The following is a 25,827-nucleotide window of genomic DNA, read 5'->3' as shown; positions in this document are numbered from 1 at the left end:
CCCTCACCACTCATGCATCTGATGAAGCAGGTCTTTACCCACAAAAGCTTATGCTCCAAAGTATGTTAGTCTATAAGGTGCTACAGGACTTCTTGTTTTGAAGATACAGAATAACTCAGCTACCTCTCTGAAAATTGTTTCATCAGATAATCTTACTTCATTAGTCCTCCTACACAATTTCAGGAAGAATACCAGATCTGAGTATACTGTATTATATTAATGGTGTAATTATGGAAGATGATCAGTCCCTGTGGTCCTGAATGCTATTTTTGTAGGAAAACAATTAACAAATAAAAGAATTGAATGTAGGACAAGGAGAAAGCAACTTTTAAAAAGTAACTTAAAGTAGGCTTTAGGTAGTCGATTATTGAATAAGGTAACATAAAAGTCTGCTGTTGTGTGAGAATTAGTATTTCAAACTGAGTCTGAGCTTTCAATATGTTGAATTAAATCATCCTTAAAGTTGCTTTATTTTAAAATATTTTAACCATCCTACTGCATTTTGAAAACAAATTAAAAGACACTGGAAAAAAGGATGATTGCTTATTTTTAATGTTTTAACTTTAAAATGATTTAGGTTATTTAAAGAGTTACATGCCTGGTCACAATACAAAATATAGCTTTTTTTTTTTATGCAAAAATTTTATTACTATGCTCATTTACAATCGGGTATTATGTTGCCATACTACTAGGGATGCTAATTATGCCCTTATTAAGGAAAAAAGGGTTATCACCAATGAAAGGAGATTTAAATTCCAAAAATGTATTTATTTTACAAAATTGTATATGCTTTATGTGTGGTAAGAAATGCCTTTACTCATGTGACCTTGGAATACTGTACTAAATGTGAGATCTTATTGCACTACTTAATGCAATAGTATATTAACACTTTGTTTACATTATCATCTAAGGCCTCTGTTGTCCCTCATTCTGAAACTTTAAATAATTTAAAAAGCACCCCTTTTTCACCAAAAACATCCGTTGTGGTGATCTCAGTTAGAATCTTAGACTGGAAACAAAGGTCTAGGATGAAATGCTTTGACTTGTGCCAGGGTAAAAAAGGCCAGAGCAACATAAATGAGTCTGAAAGGACCCGTTTTCAGTCATGGTATGATTCCTTTGAGTTGATGCTGCAGAAGGCAGCCTGCTGCTGCTGCCTGATGACCTCCTTGCAAGACCAGGTAAAGAGGGTGTGATGAAGATGAGGGGGCTATGCTGAGAATGCAAATGCAGTGACTCTTGATAATGCTGCAGCCCAGGGGACTGCACAGGGAGATGGTTGTCATTTAGGTAGTCCTTAGGGCCTCGCTAAGTTACAGTAAAGGCCTGTGCAGCTTCTGGAGCAGCCCACAATAGTAGATAGCTTAAAACCGCTAGCTATATCCCCCATTTTAAAGGCTGGAAGTTCTGTGCTGCCTCTCATGTTTTAATAGAGAGCTTAAAACCTTGAACTTCGAATTTATCTCGTAGTTTAGACTCAACCTTAGAGAGGCACAGCACAGAATCTCACCCTATGCTGTTTGTTTCTGCTGTCACTTCTTTGTGGCTTCAGGACCTTCTCTGGTTTCTGAGTTTCTCCACTTACATAATGGGTTACTTACTTGCTTTATAGAAAGTTTGAGGTTTAATTCATTAATGTCTATGAAATGCTTTGAGATCATGAGACGGAGCCACAAAGTATTTCTTAGAATTACTCTGCATTCGCTAGAAGAAGGGTCAGCGTTTGAATGCAGCAACGTTCTTACATTATTGAAAGTTCTGAGAGAAACTGATTAGTAGGAGACCTAAGGCTTTCCTCAGGTTTGCGTAACCTGGAGGATATTTTATAGGACTATCATAAGGCTACCGACAGCCTTAAATATTTTCTGTACAAATGCCTGTCTGAAATTAGCCTAGTTACTCTTTATGTCAAATTTATCAATTGGATTCTAAATTTGTCTAAGTACTTACTTGTAAGCTTACAGCTGACTGTGATCTACATTCTTTCAGGATACGCCAAAATTCAAATTTTGCTTTAGTTAAATTCATAATTTCTTCTAGGATATATTTAATTATTGACCTGCCTCTTTATCCTCCCTCCCCCAACAGACCACCAAGATTAATGGGAGAAGGCTTTGTTGTAATGCAGTCCAATGATGTTGACATCTACTACTACATGGATGAGCCAGGTATCGTCTTTTAAACAATAATGTTATTTACATAGTGTATGCACTGTCTATTTATAAGGAGTTACTATACCATTCATTTTAATATCTTGCTATTGTCTTTCTGGAACACTGAAAGAATTTGTTGGTCTTCAACTTGGAGGTGTTAGCACAGGATTAAGACAATATGGATGTTATAAGAATGTGCATGGGAGTGGGGAGCATCATGAAGGTGAATGGACTCAGCAGGGGATCTGGGAGTGGGGGAGTGTGACCTCAGCAAATGGATCAAGGTGCAGGGAGCTCAGTAGGGGTGGTATTCTGGGTGCTGATGAAATGAGAGTTACTGGAGAGGGGCTTAGAGTGCTGCTGGTTGGGGCTTAGTGAGGTGAGAGTCCAGGTGTAAGGCAGGGTTTGAATGAAGGGCATGGGACTCAGTAAAGGGATATGTGTGTGGGCATCTGTAAGATGGGGGGCAGCTCCTCATACACTGGCTCCTCCCCTATGGGTAGGGAATGATGGTGGCAGGGAGGGACAGGGAGTAGAGCTTTTTGCAACTAAGTGGGTGTGTGGGTGGGGAGTGACTGACCTGGTTCTCCAATAGCCTGTGCAGGGGAAGAGGAAATCTCTGCCCTGTCCTCCTTACTAGCCCTGTCAAGATTAGCTGCTGGAAACCAGTATGTGGTAAGAACCACCAGCTGGGGGGTATCCCCAGCCCTATCCCTTCTCTGCCGCTGGGCATCTGCAATAGTGAGCAAGAGGAACAGTCTTGCATGCATATCCAACCCTGGTTTCCCAAGGCAGTGATTAGCCCTCCCCCAGCTTCTCCTGATGCCAAACCAGATGTACCCACTTGGGACGCTGCCTGGGATGGACATGTGAGTTATTCTGTTGGGAAAGAGAAAAATCTGCAGGAGACATGAATTCTGCTTGTGAAGTATGGCAGAATTCCCTTCCCCCTAGGAGAAAAGGGTGTAGCACCAGATTGTGATTGGTTTGTTGGAAAATCAGGAGTGGGTGCAGTTATGTCGCATGTGGGAAAACAATTAAGTATGTCCTGCTGCACAGGTATGACTCTGGGAAATGTGCAGAGTATGTTAAGTACAATGAAATTTCCTTCTCTTAACTGTGGTGATGGTATAGATGGGATACATATTCATATTCTGCTCTCTCTCCCCTTTCTTACAAGTACATAAAAAGATAGGGACTTTTCCATGGCCATGCAGCATTGGAGGCTCACCAGGGACATTTCAGTGTCATTAACGTTGTGTGGTCAAGGAAGATGTGCGATAATCACATTTGGCAATATAGGACTTTTTGAAGCGTTCAAGGGGGTATGTTTTTCCAAAAGGGCATATTTATATCAGTAGAATTCCCATGCTAGTTGTGATTCTTGGAGAACCCAGCTTCTCTGCTCCCACTTTGCTTCCCTGGATTGTGAAATGAAAAACCAAGTAGCTGGATAGCAACAAGGGCATATTTAACTATAGCATGAGTAGGTGCAGGAGGTCAGAAGAGTGAACATTTGGCATTTTAGTGGAGAGGTAGAGATGTTTCATGGTGAGTCAGGACTTCAGTGAGCTAAATACTTCTGTTGCTGCTGTAGGTTGGTGTTTTTTACATAGTAATTGAAAGGCCGTGGGAAAATGTTACTCCTGAGTGGGGAAGGGAAGTGCAAACTGTCTCCCAATCTTGAGTGGCCTGACTTAGGCCAGTAGCAGAGTCCACTGAGGCAGTGTCTGGCTGAGAGGAGTCCTTGAATGCATACTTGAACAAAGTGCTATAGCCAAACAGCATGCTTTGTGGTACTTGGTGAAAATACTTTACATGGCTAGGTTACGAGTTACAAACTTCTTGAATCTAAGGTGTTTACTTTGGGTGTTTGCAGTGTTGTATTATGAAAACCTTGACTTACTTTCTTTGGTTTAGAAAATGGAACTTTATTGTGTACTAATAAACAAACACTTAAAAATGCAAAGTGCTGGCTGTTATTGTGTGGTACATGTGTTTATGGTATATTCTCCTTATTAGCTACCGGGGTGGGGTAGGATACTGTTGCAGGGTATTTTTGGAGCCTTGAGACAGGGAGAAGGAGATATGTCCCCGGCTCAGTGGCTGCGTGTACACTAGCTTTCAAAAGAGCCCACTGAGCATCTACACACAAAGTGTTCTTTCGAAAGTAAATTGAAAGAATGTGGTGTTCCTTTCAAAATCACTCTTCCTTTCACATTTCAGGAAGAGCCCCCCTTTTCAAAAGCTTCTTTTGAGAGAAAATGTGTGTAGATGCTCTGCAGGGCCCTTCTTTCAAAAGAACAGTTTTTTCATTTTCAGTCCCTGGCCCAGTCTTTTGAAAGAGTGGCAGCTGTGTGGACGCTCTCTATTGAAAGAGCAGATCACTTTTTTGATCTGCGTTTTTGTATGTGGATGCATTCTTCTGAAGGAAGTTCTTTCGGAAGAGATCTTCCGGAAGAGCCTGTTTTAGAAAGATCTCTGTAGTGTAGACATAGGTAGTAAGAAAGAACAGACCATACAGTGTGCTGCAGGCGGGAGTGCTGAGCTAGTTGGGATGTTTTTGAGCTATGATATTCTGGAGCCACCTGAGCTTGTTTGAGGATCTTCATCATGTCATGTTGTACATCTCAGTGCACTTTTTGATCCTTCTGAATTTGCTCCAGTCCCTGTGTTAATGGCTCTGGGTTCAGAACTGTAGAGTAACATGAGAACGTGTGTCCCATATCGGTTTCTTTTTTTGTTTTTATATCCTGGTCAGTAAGCATGCCAGCTGTGTCCTCAAGGATATCCCAGAAGAGGACAATGATAAAAATCTAGGCCAGTGGTGTTAGAATTGTGGGGTTAGCAGACATCACAAATAAGTTGCATAACAAAATGTTGCATTAAAATAGTTAACAGTGCCCCATACTGATTGCTTGTTTGCAATGACAACCATGGTGAGTATGTGGGGGGTACTTGTCTGACTTTCTGGTTGTGAGGTCTTAGGGGAGCAGAGCATAGGAGTTCCGAGTAAGGGTTGCAAAGGTTTAGTAAACACTGATAAACTTATTCAGGCAATGGTGATCCTGGTGTCCTGTATTGTTTCTGAGGGTACAAAAGACACAAAGAAGGCAGCTGCTTGAGATGGCTAATGGTTACCTAGACCTTACGTAGCTGATATCTTCAGGGTCATGATACCCTTGGAGCTTATTGCAGAGTGGTGAAGCATGGTATATGGCTGTGGAGGAAGAAACAAATGCTCAGAAATGTACAGGCAAAGATCAAACAGTGCTTACTTGACTGTTTCAGTAAAAAGATGTCTGGGCTGAGAAGCTTTGCAAGTGAAGAAGAGTTATGGCAACCAGCTATTCATGTGAACCCATTCAGGCCATCCCTCTTGTGCCAGCACCAGTTTTACCTATTTCCTGGATCTAAATACAACATAGGAGTAATTCTGTTTTATACTAAGACTTCTGGACTTAAACCTCAAAATACTGTTTTGGTCCAGAAAATCTGCATCCAGTAAGCTTATAATGATATTCCTACAAAGTCATGTAGTCTCAGTGCTCAGCTGCTATTGTTTATAAGCATTCTTTTGTGTTTTTGATGTATTTAAATTGAATGTTTTTGTTTTTGAGTGGATCAAATTATATTTGCATTACTGTATTTTTAATTTACTAGACATTTCTTCTTCCTGCAAAATAAAAAAATGAAGGCATTAAAATTGTGCCACAGTATGTATTTGGGAATGATTTTTGGTTGTCTAATCCTTTGTTGCTTTTGCCTGTTAATGCTACTGTCTGCCATTTTGAGATGGTGAATGAAGGAGAGAGAGATGATAGTGAAATGTGAGGGGCTGTGAACAGAGTTTGTTTTAAAAATGATGTACAGTCTGGGAGATAGTGAATAACATTTACCCAGGTCCCTTTTTAAAGAGGATCTTTCACTGTTTGCCAGGTTGCAGAGCTTCATGAACTATGTGGACCTTTCCCTGCATTCTTAGTACTGTAAGCTCTTTATCACTGTGCAGTTCGGGTGTGCCTTCCTCAGGATGTTACTAAGCACCCACTGTTAGTCACTAGTTGTTGCAGTTCCTGTTCATTGTGACATCTCACTCCACACAAAGTGGCACCTGTAAAAGGCAGCGCCAAATTTTCTTGTTCGTTGCCTTTTAATAGGTCTGCTGCCATATTCCAGTTTCTTCATCTCCTTTGCAATGTCTGCATAAAGCATCTTCATTCCTGTATGAATTCTGAACTTATGTTTGCATTACTCCTTCTCCCGTCTGGCTGAGGACAACCAATACTGTTTTCTGGTAGCAGAATGAGGGTTAGCTGGCATTTCAGCTGTACCTTTACATGGAGCCATGCCAGTGTGTTTGCTAAGGTGGGCAAGCAAGAACAGAGGCATTTTAAAGGATATTTTAAAGGGACCCGTTGTGACCCCTAAGCAGAAGAATTCAAACACTTGAGCAGATAGCATTCACTAGGAAGGTATCAGTATGGCATTATTGCTGGAGGGCTCTTTATGTTGATACAGGTAATAGCGTCCAAACAGGCATTGAACCAACTTAAGAGAGTCAGTGGAGGGTTTATGCAGCTCAGAAAGATAATTTAACCTGACCAGCAGTAATTGAGGGTTTTGTCAGCAGGACTGAGAAGGTGGCACCAAATGCAAAGTTGTGCTGACAGAAGGCAAGTTATACTACTAAAACTAGGATGAATATACTTCACCGATTTTCAGTAAAGTTGCCATTGACTCTTCTTTCCTCTGATCTTACTGAAAATGATATTTTAAATAGGTAGTGGTGTACAAAAGTTCTTTATGATGATTGCAAACGGCTTCCTGGAGTAATGTTTACTGTGTTACACACTACAGGTCTTGTACCAGATGAGACTGGGGAAAATAATGATGGAGAAATAAGCGATGAAGACTCTAAACTGCAAGACCTGCCTCCATGTTGGGGATTAGATATTGTATGTGGGAAAGGAACAGATTTTAACTATGGACCATGGGCTGACAGGCAAAGGTATTAAACTGAGTTGCATTTTTAATATTAATCTTGAATAGCATTTCCTATTTGGAAGTTGCAATGAAGTCTCCATTAATATTGCTAGTTGGGCTGTTAATGGTATGTGGTACACAATTTAGTATGTACCAATCAATGTTCCTCTAATTTTTTCCTGCTATATGCAGAATAAATTTTGTTATATATACTGAGGCTTATGGCAACCCAAGCACTCATCTTACAGGAAACACTGGTCACATTATGAAATCAAAGGACCTCTTTCCATTAGTTTAGTCCTAATAGTAGGCTCAGCATTAGCTGCTATGCATCTTCTCCACAATTTAAGGACCATTCTTCACAAAGATTCTAAGTAGAGCACTTAGATTGTTTTAAAAATAATTGTATTCCTATTTAGTGAATGTAGTAGTTTTGATGTCAAATTTCTGTATCTGTAGGAAATCTACACTTCCAAATAACTTTAAAAAAAACCCTCCACAGTTGTGCCATTTTTCGTATGTAATAAACCTGTAAGGATTTATTGTGGAGAATTAGAGTTGAGGGATACTGTGAACAGTAAATTTTTGAATTTTTCCCTTCAGATTAGTGTGGCATTTTAAGGAGGAAGAAAAGGTTGTTTTGTAAATGGGAACTGTTGGTTGGAACAGGCAATGCTTGATGCAATCCCAAAGAATACATATTGTTTTGATTTTCAGCCTGACATTTCATGCCTGGATTCTACTTCCCTTGCTTACCTTGGATAGCACGTTAAGAATAATTCCACTGAAGGCAATGGGATTGTTTACTGAGTAAGGTTCAAGTTGCATAAAGGTGGCAAAATCTTGCCATTAAGAAAAAAAATGTTGAGAAGACTCATACTTGTTGTTCCTCTTGGATGCATGCCATTTTCCCAGCTCTGTACTTATTGTGATTGACTACTTTCCGGAGGCTTGTCTACACTACCTCCCTACTTCAAAGGGAGGATGGTAACTAGGGTGTTGGGAGTTTATTAATGAAGTGCTGCGGTGCATATGCAGCACTTCATTAAGCAAATTCCCGCCCCCCCGCGGCAACTCCGAAGTTTTAAACTTCAAACTGCTGGCTCGCATGTAGCCGTGGCTCACCAGCTGGTACTTTGAAGTGCCTGGGGTAGATGCGAGCCCGCATGTTGACGTTTAAAACTTCGGAGTTGTCATGGGCGGGGAGTCTGCTTAATGAAGTTCTGCATATGCACTGCAGCACTTCATGAATAAACTCCCAACACCCTACTCACCATCCTCCCTCCAAAGTAGGGAGGTAATGTAGATGCAGCCTAGGAGTGGTGAGGATGAGCAGGTTATAAGGAGTATAGACAGTAAACAATATCTTGAAGTACCTAAAGGAAAGAACTTAAGGCATACCACAGGGCGTTGCTGGAAAGTGAAACCTCTGATGGGTTTTTTTAGTACCACCAAGAAAATTTGATCCCTTATCACTTACTTCATATTTTAATCTGCTCGGTAAAAGATCCAAAGTAGCAGATTTTTTCAGGGTATGTTGGGCATAATATTTTCATTGCTGTTTTTTAAAAAAATAGGGTGGAGTTTTCAGAAATATTGAAAAGGTTTAGAAGTATGAGTCCTAATGAAAGCTGATGGGATTTGCTGCCCTAATTCACTGGAGTGCTTTTGAAAATCCCATTTTTAACCATGGAAGGCCATTTTAAGAATAATTCCCTTTCTTCATGCTGACATTATGAATCTGCACAGGGTAATTATGACAGAGTGATCATCTCTCAGCAATTACAGCAGTCAGGTCTTGAGTACACTGACAAAAAGGCCTTTCTCACTCAAGTACTTTCATTTTTTCCAAAATCTTTGTGGCCACAGTTTTAAACCCATTCTGTGGAATTTGACTTTAGTTCACTGTTGGGCTGCTTTTTTGAACCTCATTGTTTCAGTTTTTCCATGCTTTTGTCATCCTCTGATTCCTTTCCTTGTGGCTATACGTTTGGTTCAAATTGTAAAATTCAGACTACATTCTGATCCTATGTATTCTAATTTCATAGACAGTTTGTAATGTATATCACTCTGTGCTTCATGACAGTTATACACAATTAAAAAGCAACCTTGTCATTTCTCTCACTGTAATCTCCAAAACAGGGCACAGTTACTGTATATTTTGGTGGGCAGATGAAATGGAAGAAAGAATGTAACATACTTGTGCGCTTTTGGGGATTGTTATACATTTTTTTTTCCTTTCTACCATCTCCTCTCCACCACAACCATTCCCCCACACTGTCCTAAAAAGTTTATTTCCAAACAATTTGAATATCTAATTTACTTTGAGTTTGAATTCGCTAATGAGGCAGAAATATCCCTGTTGATTTAAGTTTGAAGATTTCAGTATCTTGCTGCTAAATGCAAATATAATTTTTTTTTCCTTCACTTTTTCTTACCTGCTGACTGTCCCAGGACTCAATTCAATTACACGGGCTGGTGGCAAGGAAATTTTGTAGATGAACCAAATGTTGTTTTTTTTTCTTTTTCCCCATGGGAGTAACTGTATATCTCTTCTTGTTTTTTAGGGACTGTTTGTGGAAATTTTTTTTCCCTCCAGATTACCAGGTTATGAAAGTCTCAGAAATTGCACAGCCTGGCAAGCCAAGACAGATCCTTGCTTTTGAGCTGAGGATGAATATCATTGCAGATGCCACTATTGACTTGCTTTTTACCAAAAACAGGGTAAATAATGACAAGATGGTTAGAAATTCTCAAGATGCCGTGCAGTCTTGCAAGCTGCTGGTTTCTGTGTTTCTCTTTGTTTTCATTGGTATTAGGTGGTAACTAGAAATATTTAAATATAGCATTTTTTTCTTTTGTGATTTTTTTTTTTTTGGATCATCTTGAATTCTATGTAGAATCAAGTTAGAAGAGAAGATGAACTATCATCTTCTTTTCAGCAGCTGCAATGATAGCTGCTGTGGCCCCAGGGCAAAGTGGGAGGGGGTGCTGGCCCCCCACCTGAGAAGAGGTGGATCTTAGTGTAGTCAGCTCTGACACCCTCCCACCACCCTGTGTGGACTGGTGACACAGTGCTCCATGGTGTGTCTGAGGGGCCTGGGACTCTGGCCACTGCCACTTCTACTGTGGTGGCAGGTGGAACTCTGTGCCCCTCCTGGGCCCACGGGCAACTGCGTCCATTTCTCCCCCCGACCCTCCCATTTGGCGGGCCTGATTCTCAGAATTTTGATTTCTCATTTATTTTTAATCATTAAGGCCATAACTTAATCTACAGAGCATTTTCCCATCTAGGAGATGGGTAATGCCATTAAATTTTTTGAGTTTTCCTACACAGTCTTACATTATAATGGGTTTTCCCATAAAAAAAAGTTGGTTTCTGAAGCATTGAGAGGAAAGGTGAGTAACTTAATACTGATTGCTGGGTCTAGTGAATGACCGTATATAGGTGCTGGAACTACAGATGCAGCACCCCGGTCTTAAAGTGGTTTCCACTGTAGACAGTGTTTACAGTTTGGTTCAGTGACGCTCAGCATCTCCACTAAAAAAACTGTTCCGGCGTTCCTGTGATAGTGTTTTCTTCATAGGCATCACTTGCCCCTTTCTTCCATATGCATATCCTGAACCATGCATATGGGCTTTCACAACTGAGTAGGAACAGTAATGTCAGGAATTCAGCCTACATTTCTGTCCCATTACTCATCAGGTCGGATATCCTATGTCATATTTTCATGGTTCTAAATCAGTGCTTGTTATAGTTCAGAAATTATAAATATTGTCCTTTTAACATAATTTTTTGTAGATACCTCATTAACATAACCTCATGACTTTAGCCAGGGAAGACAACAACCAAATGAATTTTCTTTTTTAAATCTTGCTAACTTCAACGTAAATAACATTGGCCAGAGATATACCATACGCTGTCTGAAGACTTTTGGGAGAAATAATATTTAACCTTTTTTTTTTTGTCCCTCCCCCTTTTTCTTTTGGCTGGTGTAGGAAACCAATGCTGTTCATGTAAATGTTGGAGCAGGCTCATATTTGGAAATAAATATTCCCATGACAGTCAGTGAAAATGGTAAGTTTGAGGCCTTTTATTTTACATTCTTAAGATAGCGTACAGGCGAAAACTTGTGTTTAATTCATAAGATTGTGGATTTCCTAAGCTGTTGTCCCCTTATACCTATGAAAGACCTACATTTCTGTGTAAAGAAGCAATAAGAACTTATAAAGGTTGAATCTCCTTGACACCCTCTGTTCCTGACTGTTCTTGAACAAGGGAGTTTGCTGGACCACAGGACATAAGGCCTGCTGGCTAGGGTTCCTTCCTGGTTGCAAGTGGGACTCCCTGTCTCCAGCCTGCTCCCCAGCTGTGCTGGATCAGTTCTGCTCCTGGCCACTGGCAGCCTCTGCTACTGTGGTTCTCTGGTTCAGCAACATCTTGGTCTTGCTGGACCAGAGAGTCACAGACTGTGGAGTTTCAACCTGTACTTCAATAGTGCTTTTCGTTACAGGATCTCAAAGCACTTCAATAATACAGATTTAACACTTGTTAACCCTATGTTAAATATGCCGAAACTCTCCTTACTTGCTTTTGTGTCTTTATCTTTATCCCCAGTATAAGGAATAATAGATGCAACTTTCTTTTGAAGACCATCATTGCCTTTGCTATCTTTCTCTGCATATATATGATCCCTTTGTCATCGTATCTGAGCACCATACAGTCATTAATGTATGCCTCCTCACAAATATGTCCATTAGGTGGGGAAGTACTGCTGTCCCCATTTTACGGGTGGGTACCTGAGAGACAGAGAGGCTTAAGGACTTGTGCAAAGTCTCACACAATGGCTGTTAGATGACCAAATGCAAATTGAACCCTGGTCTCCGGAGCCCAAGACTAGCCTTTTCTGGACTACCCAGAATCCAGAACTGCTTTGTCTTAACCTTTGTCATCCAACTAGTAAAGGACTGAACTGAAGCTTCATTCTACTGGTTCTCTCCGTGAAGTGTTTTGCACCCTATTATGTTTGTTTATAAATATTTGTATTTCTTTTTAATGCTTAATTCTTTACTGTACTTGAGAAATAAACGCTGCATGAGAAATGGCATAATATAAAAATATTATTTGTTCTGTCCAATAGGCTACTCCCCAGCAATTAAAGGACAGCTTTTACATGTTGATGCCACCAGCAGTATGCAGTATCGAACTCTTCTAGAAGCAGAAATGTTAGCTGTAAGTCTACAGTAACAAAGCATCATTATGCACAGAGTTGCAGGTGTCTCTGATGGACATTCGGTTTTATGTAAACATATGATTGGCATAAATGCTGTGCAAGTATGCAGACAGTGCAGTGAGTGAGGCATTTGTATGTACTTTAGAAGACCTCAGTCCTCCAAAGAATTATGCACAAGTAACTTTATGTTGAGTAACCTCACTGAAGTCTGTAGACCTTACACATGTAGGTATGTAAAGTTAAACATTAGTTTAGGCTCTAGTCTGTGAAGATTTGAGTTTGCTGACCTTGCCTAATTGATAGGCATAACATAATTTATAAACAGTCTCTTCTGGGTGCTCAGCAAAATTTAATAGTAGAGTGTGGTGATGAGGTCCTGCATTTCTGAGACATCATTTTTCCTGCAAAATATGCTACTGTACGTTAGCTAGTATATATTAAATATTAAATATTTTACATATTGAGAACTAAAGTACTTGTTAAGCATGACAAGTACATTTTATCATGAATTAGTTTTTTATTTGTGCATTTAGTATTTGATGAAAATCAGCAACTGAATTCCTGTTAAATTCTACTGACATCCATATGCACTAGCTTTGAAAAATCTACTCCCTTTTCCTGAATGAATTTATGTAGAATTAGACACTTAATAGCCACATTACATAGATTATATGGTTTAAAAATTGTTTATTTAGATGATATCTCATAGTAGGCTGAGGGAGGTAGAACATTGATATGAAAGATTTAAATTAGATTATAAGGCAGCCAGTGTAACTACTGCAAAAGCAGATGGCAAATCTCCGGTGTAATATGAGAAATTCATAGTAGAAGTTTTCAGACAAATGAATAAAGTGACAATTGACCTTCAGGCACAGAGAAAGAAATTAAATTATTAAGGACATGGAGTGACCTTCTGTTCTTCCCAGCAGGAAAATGGTTTTAAGCATTCACCAAAGTGTACATGGTCAACCCTTCATCTCAACATTGTTCAAGCATATTAGTTTTAAGCTAATATTGATGCTTTGGTGTCTTGTTCTCAGTTTCATATTAATGCCAGCTATCCCCGAATCTGGAACATGCCACAGACATGGCAGTGTGAAGTTGAGGTTTATAAAGCAACTTATCACTTCATCTTTGCTCAAAAAAACTTTTTTGCAGGTAACTTCCTTATTTCATTAGTACCTATTTCATTTGTGGAATAAAAGTATTTGTGGTGAAATGTTTTTTTCTTTGTCATTTTCCAAACCATTTTAGAGGTGACAATAATGTTGCTTTAATGCAAGAGTAGATAGTCTTACAGGCTATGTGGTTACGTTTAGCTAAAATGGTGAATGATCATGAAGTGTGAAAAAACCCAAAGGCTTTATTTCCTTTAATCATATTTTAATTGTTTTCTTTTTATTGATGACAAGCCACAGAGAAGAATAACTTTTTTTTTGCCAAACACAAAATATATTGATCTGTGATGATTATAATTTTTCAGATATTTCTTAGTTTAATATTGTTGACCTAAGAGATAAGTTGACCTGTTAATCTGGTGCATACAGGAATTTTTTGGCTGACAGACTTCATCTTTATGGTTTACCTTTGTCGGTCGTGTGGCTAACCAGTCTTGTATGAAAATAATCTCCCCAAGGTTTTGAATATAATTTAGAATCCCAGTGATGGGAAATGTGTAATGGTCACTACAGTATACGCTACATTGAACTGGAAGCCAGTGATTCAAAGGCACTGTGCAATCCTGCATTTCTGGCTGAATGTAAACTCCTTGAAGGATTGGGCTCCTAGTACAGCTCCTTCATAGTAAAATCAGAATCGGGACTAATAAAATCATGACAACGCATTAAAATATTTTTCTTCTAGAAAATAAAATAAATTTAAAAACACTGAATAATCAAAAATTAGATTAACTTTGATATTTTAATGGTGTCCTGTAGATTCCTGTTTTTCTTTTTCTGTTGATTTTTTTTTTTAAACTTGTGCCCGTATGTATTTGCTGCTCTGTCATATAAGTACACAAAACTTTATCTGAACCTTGGAGCTTAATGCTCAGTAAGCCAGAGGTCAAAACCCTACTTCTTGTCTCCTACTATATTGTTATTTCAGTTATTCTTTTCATTGTATTTGCAGACAGAATGAAGGATGTTCCAATTTCTGTGAAAAGGATTTAACTTTTTATATGTGCAAAACAAAAATTAACTTGTATATCATTGATTCATTATTTTAATAGATTCACGTAACTCTCCTTTGGCTAGACCAGTAAAGAATGGCTGATATTTAGAATTTCAGTTCTCAGCTGGTAGATGAAAAATTGGCATAGCTCTCTGAAATTAGTAGAGCTACAATGATTTACCGCCAAAGATCTGGCCCAATTGCTATTTAAAAGACTTCTCCAAAGTAGTTTGACCTGATATATTGCTAATATTTGCCTTTTTTTATTTTATATATTTTTAGATTTGATTCAAGACTGGTCCAGTGATAGCGCTCCTGATATTTTTTCATTTGTTCCCTATATATGGAATTTTAAAGTCATGTTTCATCAATTTGAAATGCTTTGGGCTGCAAATCAACACAACTGGATTGACTGTTCCACCAAACAGCAGGAAAATGGTAAGAGTGAGTCTTCTGAAGACATGTTTTATAACATTTAAAAAAACCCACAATTGCTGTTCGATATGTAAGCATCTGTTGAGAAGTAATAAAAACTCTTAGGTTCCATCTACACTAGGAACTAACTTCCAAGTTAACTTTGAAGTCAAAGTAGCCAGCAGAGAGTCTACACACATTTTCCCTAACTTCGAAGTTAACTTGGAAGTAGGGAGTCCAACTTTGAAGTCCTTACTCCATTCCCGGGAATGTAGTAGTGCCCTCCTTCAAAGTTTAACTTTGAAGTAAGGTGTGTGTAGACGCTGAACTTCGAAGTTGCTTACTTCAAAGTTGTACTTCGAAGTAAGCAACTTCAAAGTTATTTTAGTAGTGTGGACATAGGCTTAGTTTTCTATAAGTATATTTTTTGCCAAGAAATAAATGGGTTTTCACATATTTGCTACTGAAAATCATACACCCTGAAATGCAGCTGTTCTACTTTGAGTCATTGCATATGTCCATTCCACTGTTTGGTATGGCACAATTGTCTGAATTTTTTTGTGTGGGGTAGCAGAAGACCCCTCTGCTGCCTAGTGCACTGTCTGCTGGCATAAAGTTGTGAGCCCCCCTCCAAGCCCCTCAGTTTCTTTCCACTGCTCATGATAGTTGATGACATCTTCTTCCTTGACTCCTGATGAGGTAGTTGAAGTAGAGCCAATTTCTTCAATCTGTGATGATTTTAAGACTCCTCAGGAGGTATTCAGGATGGTTGTGATCATGGACATCCACCCAGAGGAAAAATCCAACAATCCTATGGACGTGTTGTCTTAGAACCGTGTTAGCCGGTGGCCGGGTAATGTGTGGTGAGGTACCAACTATGCCCTTGTTACCATCCGAGTTTTTAACTGCTAGAGCGCTGGGCTCCTTCGCAGCGGGCAGCCTGGGCAAGGCTGACGGATGCCCCAGGGTCCTAAACATCCGAGTCTTTTACTGCTAGAGGAGGGAGCTCCTTCACAGCTGGCAGCCAAGATTGGCTGACGGGTGCCCCAATGGTAGCACTAAGCCTTTCCACACCAGAGACTTTAACTGCTAGGACGCACTGTCCCTTCGCAGTGGGCAGCCAGGATTGACTGACGGGCGCCCCAGGAGTCTGCTCCGTGGAGGCGGCACGACTCTACGCTAGGCTCTTAGCACTCTCACCTATGGCCAGGCTGTGGTAACCAAATGGTTAAAGTTCTTTTGATTGTGCCAGCTGTGTTGCAGTGACAAAGAGTAACAGCAGTCAGGCTTAGATCTTAACTAGTTACAAGTTTATTAAGCTACAGTTATAAGCATGTGGTTGCAAAAGGCTATTGTCTACTTCTTATATGCTAGCAGAGTACAGGTGTTAACAGGTTACGTTACAATCCAATACAACGACATCTATCTATAGAACTCTAATTCTTTAACTGTGTACACCAAAAGGAGACCTTAATGTGGGTACATTTTACCCTCCTTGCATGTTTCGATACCAGAGTAGCCAAGCCAGGATCGGTCACTCAATTCCGCAGAAAGACGAATACGAAGTTGGGTGTCCCCAGTTGCAGACCTTGGGAGGCAATCACCTGACCAACCAGCAGGTAGTTGGTGGGAATGCACTCAGAGTCAGTGTGCTGCTGGGCCCATCTTTATACCCTCGGGTCAAGTATTCTCTTTCTTATCTATGGTGCCAAATCATACTGGTCTGTTTTTTTCTGACACCAGTTTTTACAAGGGCAATTCTTACTTAATTTGCACTTGTAAGACAGGAGATAAAGAATTTTGAAGTACAGGACATTTTTTTACTTAGGCGGGGATTTCTCTCCTGGGATGGCTGTGTGGGTGCATCACTTTATCAGTACCAGCCAAGGGCAGTTCTCTGAGGCCCTTCGTTAGAGGGCTAGCAGGCTAACTGTTATCTGTGTTTTCAGTTCCTCAGGGTTACGATGAGCCAGCACATCTGGGCCCCTTTAGGAAGGCATCAAAGACTGTGCTGTTTAACTGCTGTTTAGTGCCCTGTGTGCTTTGAGGCACCTTAGGGGGAGGCAAAAGCTGGTCTGTAGTGGGGAGATTTTGTCTGGCTGCAAACCGCCAAGGCCTCTGGGAGGCAACAGCTCCCCTGCCTGCAACTCAGATATGATGGAAGGGAAGTTCTGTATCGTCTGTGAGGTTTGAGCACCTGATGTTTGCAGCCCTCTTGGGCTCCCTTTGAAATGGCGGTGTCCAAGGCCTGGAACCTCCAAAATATTGAGTGGATCAGAAAGTGGATTTATTTGGGAAGAAGCTTTATTCCACAGGCAAATTACAGTTGTGTATTGCAATCTGGCAAGCTTTGCTGGGGTGCTGTAATTTCATCCTGTGGAATACAGTATCAGAGTTCAAAGATCAGTTCCCAGATAAAGTGAAAGAAGACTTCCAGGCTTCAATAAAAGAGGGTAAATTGGTCACCAGAATGACTCTGCAGGCAGGTCTGTGTGCGGCAGATTGTGCAGTTTACATCATAGCCTCTGATACCACGATGGGGCACTTGTCTTGTTTACACTCTTTCAGACTCCCTCCAGAGGTGTATTAAACAGTGCAGAACCTATTTTATGAAGGGCCATTACTCTTCTCAGAAAAGATCGTTGAGATTGCATAGTTTCAGATATTCTAGACCAACCCTGAAATCCCTGGACAGTGAAGTGGAAGGTGGTTTGTCCTCAGTCCCAGTGTTTTCAGGAGTTTATCTCCCTGGGCTCAAGATCTGTGAAGGAAAAGGAGCAGATGATATGAAAAACAGCAAACACTACCCTCTTTCATATCTGCTGGTCCATTAAGGTGGGCAGCATCTGCCAAGAGCTCATTTCCATGGACAGGTTGAAAGAGGAATGCTAGTTCTAAAAGTATTATCTTTTTCTTTTCCCATTTTTGGAAACTGCCTGGCTCATATCACAAGAGGTCTTTGGGTTCTTCCCCAGGTGGAAGTATGATATATGCTCCAATTTGTTTTGACTCCTTCACCTGATCACTCTACAGGGACCTTTCTCACAAGCTTCATGTTAAGTGGGAGGAGAGCCAGCACAATCTGGACGTAAGAGCGTTAGCCAGTGATGGGCAACCTTGGCTAGTGAGCGGGCCACGTGAATGGCCCCCCTTCATATCAGTGGGCCGCAAGATTTTTGTAACCAAGACTGTCTTGGGGGTAGGGCAATTTTTCTGACTGTTACTTCATACCGAGAACTTGTGTGTTGCACTGATGGAACTGTAGCAGTGCCTTAATTGGATGCAGAGGGAGCGTGCAGCTCTCACAGTCACTGTTATATGCAATCAGCACACACCTCACTTCATGTACCCATGCTTTACATGCATGTCACATTCGTAATACCAACAGAGAGGTTGCCTTGTTAGTTTGTATTCTGTCAAAACACAACAGCAGTCATGTAGCACTGCAAAGACTAACAAAATAATTTATTAGGTGATGAGCTTTCATTGGATCTGGAGAAGTGGGCCTATCCCACGAAAGCTCATCACCTAATAAATTATTTTGTTAGTCTTAAAAGTGCTACATGACTGCTGTTTTGTTTTGATTAGTAATAGCAGTAAGAAAAAAAAAACTGCACGCATGAAACCCAGCAGAATCTGGCAACCCTGCATGTGGGCAATGGAAAGTAAAATGTCTTGCGGTGTCACTTATAGAATCCTGCTGGGCTGCATGCAGCCCAAAAGTTGCAGATTGTCCATTACTTGCTTTTGCATTATATCTGCAATGCACTAAAACTCTCAGGTCTGTCTCAATTTTTGCATTGCATTTGCTGGCAGAATGAAGGATGTTGCTATTTCTGTGTAAAGTATTTTTTCTTTTTCATTTTTTAAAGTTGGCCAAAGTACAGTTGTATCAGGTTATTCAAGAAGATCTACAGTGACCTCTGCAGCATTTCCAGCTAGTGTGCTCATATTAGACACTTGCAAACTAGTAACCTTCGTATACTTTTGCCTCTCACTGTGCTTTCTCTCAACAATCTACCTATGCTATTCAGTTTTGACAAGTGATCCTCCAGTCCCTGTTTGTATGGATTCTAGTTTGCACTGCTTGTGAGTTACCTCCTCGTAGCCTCTGAGGATAGGACAAAAAGTAATGGACTTAAACTTCAGGTTTACTTTGGACATTAGGATAAACTTCCTAACTGTCAGGGTGGTTAACCACTGGAATAAATTGCCTAGGGCGATTGTGTAATCTCCATCACTGAAGATATTTAAGATCAGGTTAGAATGACATCCATCTGGGATGGTCTAGATGGTACTTGGTTCTGCCGTGAGGGCAGGGGACTGGACTTGATGACCTCTTGAGGTCTCTTCTAGTGTTCAGTGATTCTACCTGTGGTGGAATGGACATGTGCAAATAACAGGAAGAAAAAAAGCTGTCATCAACCTTTCTCTAACTGTAGTTCCTTGAGATATGTTACACGTACCCATTCCACAACCCTCCCATCCTTTTCCTCCGAATCCTTTCCTGTAGGAGGGAACTGAAAGGGATTTGAGTCAGTTTGGCCTTTTATAACTGATGTGTAAGGCAGCTGAGGGAATTTGTGCTGCCCTCATGGATCTCTAAGGCTATGTCTACACTAGCCCAAAACTTCGAAATGGCCATGCAAATGGCCATTTCGAAGTTTACTAATGAAGCGCTGAAATACGTATTCAGTGCCTCATTAGAATGCCGGCAACTGCGGCCCTTCGAAATTGACGCGGCTCGCAGCCACGCGGCTCATCCAGACAGGGCCCCTTTTCAGAAGGACCCTGGCAACTTTGAAATCCCCTTATTCCTATCTGCTGTTAGGAATAAGGGGATTTCAAAGTTGTCAGGGTCCTTTCGAAAAGGAGCCCCATCTGGATGAGCTGTGCAGCTGTGAGCCGTGTCAATTTTGAAGTGCTGCAGCTGCTGGCATTCTAATGGGGCGCTGAATATGTATTTCAGCGCTTCATTAGTAAACTTCGAAATGGCTATTTGCATGGCCATTTCGAAGTTTTGGGCTAGTGTAGGCACAGCCTAAGGGGAAAAATTATCTGATAAATGTTCACTGGGGACCAACAATGGAATGGGCTTGTAAAACACAAGGAACAGTAGTTATTGAAAAGTTAGTATCCATTTTATCCAAATTTCTGAGGAACCTCTTTTAGTTCATAGTTTATCTTTCAAGGTCCTTGAATATCTGACAAGGTACAGTATTAGAGGACTTTAATAACATCACAGTATTCTTCCTGCTTGCTGCAGCCATCAAGTTTTCATAGATTTTTCAACTAACTGACACTCATAAATAAATACTTAGATTTTTTTGAACCTCACATATTAGAAATTTCTGCCTTCTACTTTAATTATAGAGAAATACCACAATTCTAATATCATAACAACCATAAAAAGTGCATTTCAGAACACTAAAGCTTTTTAGCAGAAAGCTCTTGTCTCCTAGATGCTACAATAATGAATTCTTCACGAATGTTGCCTTGCTTCAGTGTGAAAGGGATGTTGCTACTGAAGGGACATCATGTAATTGCAGAGAACAAAATTATATAAGAATGGCCATACTGGGTCAGATCTTTAATAGTTCAGCAATTTCATGTTTGAATTCCTTAAAAACTGTTGTGTAACTATCATCTGGTCCTGGAGACTTATTACTGTTTAACTTACATATTTTGTTTCCAAACCTCCTGTACTGACATTTTAATATATTCTCGTTTAGACAAAATAATCAGGACTACAAGCTAACAAAGATGGGTTCATAATTTATTCTATGCGTGTGATAGTTTAAAGTTGCAATTTCCTTCATTGTATGGATTCTATAACAGCTGTTCCTTAATTCTCATCCATATATTTGCAAGAAAACTTGCCTAATAGGGGAGATACACCCATGAAAGAGAACTAAATTAAAATTTCTTCTTACTGATTATCTTAGACATTTAATTTAAAAATAACTTCAGTTTGAATTTATTTTTCTCTTCTCTTGTAGTTTATCTGGCAGCCTGTGGAGAAACTTTAAACATTATTTTCTCTCTGCCTTTCACTGACTTTGTTCCAACCACATGCAATACTAGGGTCTCTTTAAAGGTAAGTAATTTTACTCTGGGATGACACTTGCCATGGGAAAATGCAGTAGGATTGGTTTGTTTTGGGGGAAATTAGAGCAGTAATTTGAAAATGTACCACCGACTTCAACCTTACCTATGGACTGGCCATTGCTTTGTTTTAATATGCAGGGCTGGTAGTGGTGCCTATAATGAGAAGTGTTAGGTAACCTTACGTATAAGTCCTAATTCTCTGGTGCTTACACTTTGTCAGATTTCAGTCATTTGGGCTGAACTTTTCCATGCCTGTTGTCTGCCTCAGACTGAGTGTTTGTTTGCGAAGTTTCAGACAAAATGCTTCAGCCATTTCTGATGAAGAAAACATAATAAAAATGCTCTTGTTAACAATTTCCTTAATATTTTTGCTGAGAAACTCTAGCACTTTGACTCTTTTTGGAGGATGACCTTAAAATTTAGCTGGGTGGTTGTGCTTGCATGAAAGATATGCCTTTTGCCTTCACTGTGAAAATAGGTCCTAATTTGGCAATGCCTGTGCAAACTTATTTTGCTTTCTGTTTCTGTGAATACATTATGATAATTTCTTCAGTTACATGATCACTTATTTTTTCCCCCAAAACACTTGCCTCATTCATTGTACAGGATGGGTCATGCTGTGGCAATGAATCAGGGCAGTACAGTATCTGCAGTTGTTGTCTGTAATACTATTTGACTTGTGGAAAAATATCTAGTGTGTAGTAAATGAATCTAGGAATTGTGGGGCTAGTGATGGCCTCATGATTAAGGCAGCTGAATGCATCGGAAGATAGATGTTGAATTTATTTCTACTCCTTCCTCCATCATTGTATTCCTCTGTTTTGGCGGGCAAGTTATTTAAACCAAATGTTCATAGTTGGCCACTAATTGTTTTCTCATGGGCACCCATTGTGAGACAGCTGCTTCCAGATTTGTAGGTGTATTCAGTGCTCACAACTGCAACTGAAGTTGATTGAAGCTGTAGTTTGAATATATGTGTTATACAATGATAGGTACTCTCAAAAATTAGAGTCTGAAATTGGGCACCCAAAATGAATGGGCAATTTTGAACTTAACCTATGCTTCAGTTTTCTAGCTGTAAAATAGGAATATGAAGGTGTTTTGATCTCCGAGTGTTGCATACATAAATTCATTAAAGTTTGTGGCACAGCATAGTGAAAGGAGCGTAGAAACACCCATGAGGAAATTAAAAATTTTGTATTCAGTGCAGGACTTGAATGATCTAAAAAGCAGAGAGTCAGGCTTTTGAATGTGGAATATTAAAAGAAATCGGATGAGGCATGTGTTTTGTAAATCATGGCACAGTCATGTAATTAAAGACTCTCATAATGTGTATGCACAAAAAGGCCCCTTCCACCTCAAACTAATGTATATCTTATGACATTGCAAGTTTATTTGATGTGTTGCTGATCAGAAGGCACTTACTGGGCTGTAACTCCTTGGTTCCTGGAAACTAAATGTGGTAATTAGTGATATAATTTGAGCATACTTTCAGTCCTCTGAAGTGTGTTTCTGTCCATGGTAAACCATGCTGCATTAGCCAGTTAAATAATCTTGTTGCCCTACTCACTTATTTCACTAAGGACTTGTCTACGCTACCACCCTCCTTCGAAGGAAGGATGGTAATTGTGTTGGGAGTTTACTAACAAAGTGCTGCGGTGCATATGCAGCACCTCATTAAACAAATTCTCTCCCCTCCCCGCCCCCCCCCCGTGGCAACTTTGAAGTTTTAAACTGAAAATTTTGAGAAGTAAAGGGACTTCAAAGTTGCACCGGGCACTTCAAAGTACCAGCAGATGAGCCTCAGCTAGATGCGGGCCAGTACTTCGAAGTTTCAAACTTTGACGTTGCTGTGGAGGGGGGGAGGAATTTGCTTAATGAAGTGCTGCATATGCAGTGCAACACTTCATTAGTAAACTCCTAACACGCTACTTACCATCCTTCCTTCAAAGGAGGGTGGTAGTGTAGACACAGCCATAGTATAAATATAGTGTTTTGTGTTTAGGGATATATAGTTTGAAAACTTGTTTTGTATGAAAACTCATTTTCGTGATAAGAAAATTTTTGAATATCAAAAATCCAAATATGTAAACAAAGATGAATCTAAAATGTTTTTCAATGGTAATGGCCAGTTGTTCTTTATTTGGGAGATACTGGCTAGTATACTGTTGGCAAGATTAGGCCTTATGCCTGTATCCTGTAAAGACTTCCTCTTGTGCTTAATTTTAAGCATTTGAGTAGTCTTATGTCCATAAGTTAAGCATCTATTTAAAGTATCTTTCGGAAGTACATAGTTTAATAGAGTGCTGTATTTAAAGCTCATGGATTCTTTGACTCAACCAGTAATTTTCGGAGTGGCCCTGATCAAATTGCTTAAATGTGTCTGAATTTTAGCTTGTATTTCTAGAACAGAGATCATGCTTATCAACCCTTAGGAATATTATGAACTTTCAATATTGTTTAAAAATACTTTTTAATAGTAGTACTGTAAGTATGAATTTATTATTATTAGTAGTAGTAGTAGTAGTAATTTATCATCTGAAATCTTCAGATTCTGGGGTTTTAGGGTTTTGAATTAAATACTACATTTTTTGAGGTTTTATGATGAAAAGGGCATTAATATGTCAGTGTGCTCTAGAAGCCAGATCAGAACATGTGACTTGCATGTGCTGCATGTAGTTGATCTGTTCATAAAATGTGAGAGGGCTAGCTGTGTTAGTCTGTAGTTTCACACATCAAACAAACAAACCAGCAGTCCTGCAGCACCTTAAAGACTAAAAATTGTATGTATTAGGTAATAAGCTTTTGTAGGTAAGGCCCACTGTATCAGATTACTGACACGCAGTATTGTATAAAGTCTTTTCAGTTCATTTGATGAATAGTGTTCCTATTTCATTTTTAGGGAGAAGATGTTGATCTTCATTTATTTCTACCAGATTGCCATCCTAGTAAATATTCCCTCTTTATGTTGGTGAAAGATTGTCATCCTAATAAAATAACTCCTGAATCCTGTATTCCGGCTGAATGTCAAAGTGGTCAAAAAACAGGCAAGCCCAAATGGAAGAATGTTACTCAAGAAGAGTGAGTTCTGTTTCCTCTGTTTCTTTATGTATATATATGTATGTGTGTGTATATAATATAGCTCCTGGTATTTTTGTGTTTGGTGTAGAATATTGTTAGTTCTGTTGTTTTTCTGTTGCTGCAATAGGAAACAGTAACCCAATAGGTACTTCAAGAGATATCTTTCTTTTGGATAGAGCTGGCTGGGTTGAATGCTGGACTGTACCGAGTGTGACATTCACAATTGACTACACTTGGCATCCAATTTATCCACAGAAGGCAGATGAACAGTTGAAGCAGTCGTGTAAGTGTCATGCTATTTCTGTTGTATTTTAAGAATGATTGGGGAGAAAAGCTGTGACTTAATATGTTCATTTTGATTGAAAATTATTGTTTGCACCAAAGAAATTGGATGAATACAGATGTAATGAGGTCATGGGAATGAGCAGGCAATATTCTGTATAACATTGTGGACCATCATCCTAATGCTTTGGTAAGCGTGAGGTAGATTAGTGCCATCTTTTCAGGACTTGTGGAAAAGCATTACTTAGTTAGAACTCAGGGCTAATGCATGTAAAACCATGGTGAATGGAGGATAATAATTCCCAATCAGTTTTCAGAGAGAAAGTAAAAGAGAAACTTGAAGCAGGAAACCCACATTATAAATAGCATTTGGAATACTACAAATAAGTTTGAATGAGAGCTGTTGAGCCATAAAACTGCCAGTGTTGCATCTATAAACTTTCCCCTTTTTCTTATCTTAAAAACAGTCAAATATTAGTTTGTATTGTAAGATTTTTCTGTGCTGCAGTGAACACATCAGAACACATTCCCCCTTGGTCGTCTTTGGGATGATTTATTAGTCTTTATAGTGTGGTCCTATTCTATAGTGTCGCCTACAATCTTCAGAGTTTGAGATATTTCAGATCCACATCAGCCAAACAAATTGGGGCGGATCTCTGTAGCTAATAGCATTGCAGATCATGGCTTGGTAGCTGAGTGATACTCAGAAGTCTGCAACTTTTATCCAAAATGGTACAAGAATTGGGATCAGCATATAATATCAATTCTTTGCATGTATGTTATGCTCTTTTGCTATAGGACACCATCTTCTCTCCATAAATCATGAATTTCTTATTATTATGGGGCAAGTTTAATTTTGACCAGTAGTTAGTTTTCCCAGCAGACTTTCTATTCTTTAGGTCTTGTAATAATATTCAGTCATTGCTGCGCGTTGTACCTTCATAGACAGAGATGGAAGTAGATTTAAAAACAGGAAAGTGTTGATTGCAGGCCTTGCTATTTTCAGCTGGCAGTTTACCATAGCTGCTGTTGTAGAAGAGAGCCAAGGATAAGTTAGGAGTGCAACAGTTTGATTAAAGGGAAGTATTTCATGCAGAAATATTAACAAGTATGGAGCGTGAAGGTGCTTGTGGGAGGAGGGGATGTAAAGGGATGGGAAGTTGGCTTTATTGGTTGGGGGGGGACATGCAACAAACTTCAAGGCTATGTCTACACTGGCACAAATCTTCGAAATGGCCATGCAAAAGGCCATTTTGAAGATTACTATTGAGGCTTGGAAATGCATATTCAGCACCTCATTAGCATGCTGCCGGCCGTGGCTCTTCAAAATTGCCGTGTTTCGCTGCCGCACAGCTCGTCCAGACAGGGTCCTTTTGAAAAACCAACCTGAGTTTAAA

At 39.7% G+C, this 25,827-nt stretch overlaps 1 protein-coding gene across 12 annotated transcripts in view; it reads left to right on the top strand.

Moving 5' to 3' along the window:
- Positions 1-25,827, top strand: part of BLTP1 (bridge-like lipid transfer protein family member 1) — a 206,547-nt gene that overhangs the window by 44,180 nt on the left and 136,540 nt on the right. For all 12 annotated transcript variants that reach the window (XM_074993360.1, XM_074993362.1, XM_074993364.1 and 9 more), the window contains 10 exons: positions 2,089-2,168; positions 7,014-7,164; positions 9,707-9,863; positions 11,139-11,217; positions 12,281-12,372; positions 13,414-13,531; positions 14,828-14,983; positions 20,959-21,056; positions 23,970-24,148; positions 24,325-24,431. In XM_074993360.1, the coding sequence (XP_074849461.1) occupies positions 2,089-2,168; positions 7,014-7,164; positions 9,707-9,863; positions 11,139-11,217; positions 12,281-12,372; positions 13,414-13,531; positions 14,828-14,983; positions 20,959-21,056; positions 23,970-24,148; positions 24,325-24,431 (1,217 nt within the window). The remainder of the gene's footprint in view (positions 1-2,088; positions 2,169-7,013; positions 7,165-9,706; positions 9,864-11,138; positions 11,218-12,280; positions 12,373-13,413; positions 13,532-14,827; positions 14,984-20,958; positions 21,057-23,969; positions 24,149-24,324; positions 24,432-25,827) is intronic.

Source organism: Carettochelys insculpta, chromosome 4 (assembly GCF_033958435.1).
Source record: "Carettochelys insculpta isolate YL-2023 chromosome 4, ASM3395843v1, whole genome shotgun sequence".
NCBI classification, from domain to species: domain Eukaryota; kingdom Metazoa; phylum Chordata; order Testudines; family Carettochelyidae; genus Carettochelys; species Carettochelys insculpta.
The sequence above is the reverse complement of the archived record's forward strand: the minus strand, read 5'-3'. Positions and strand labels throughout refer to the sequence as shown.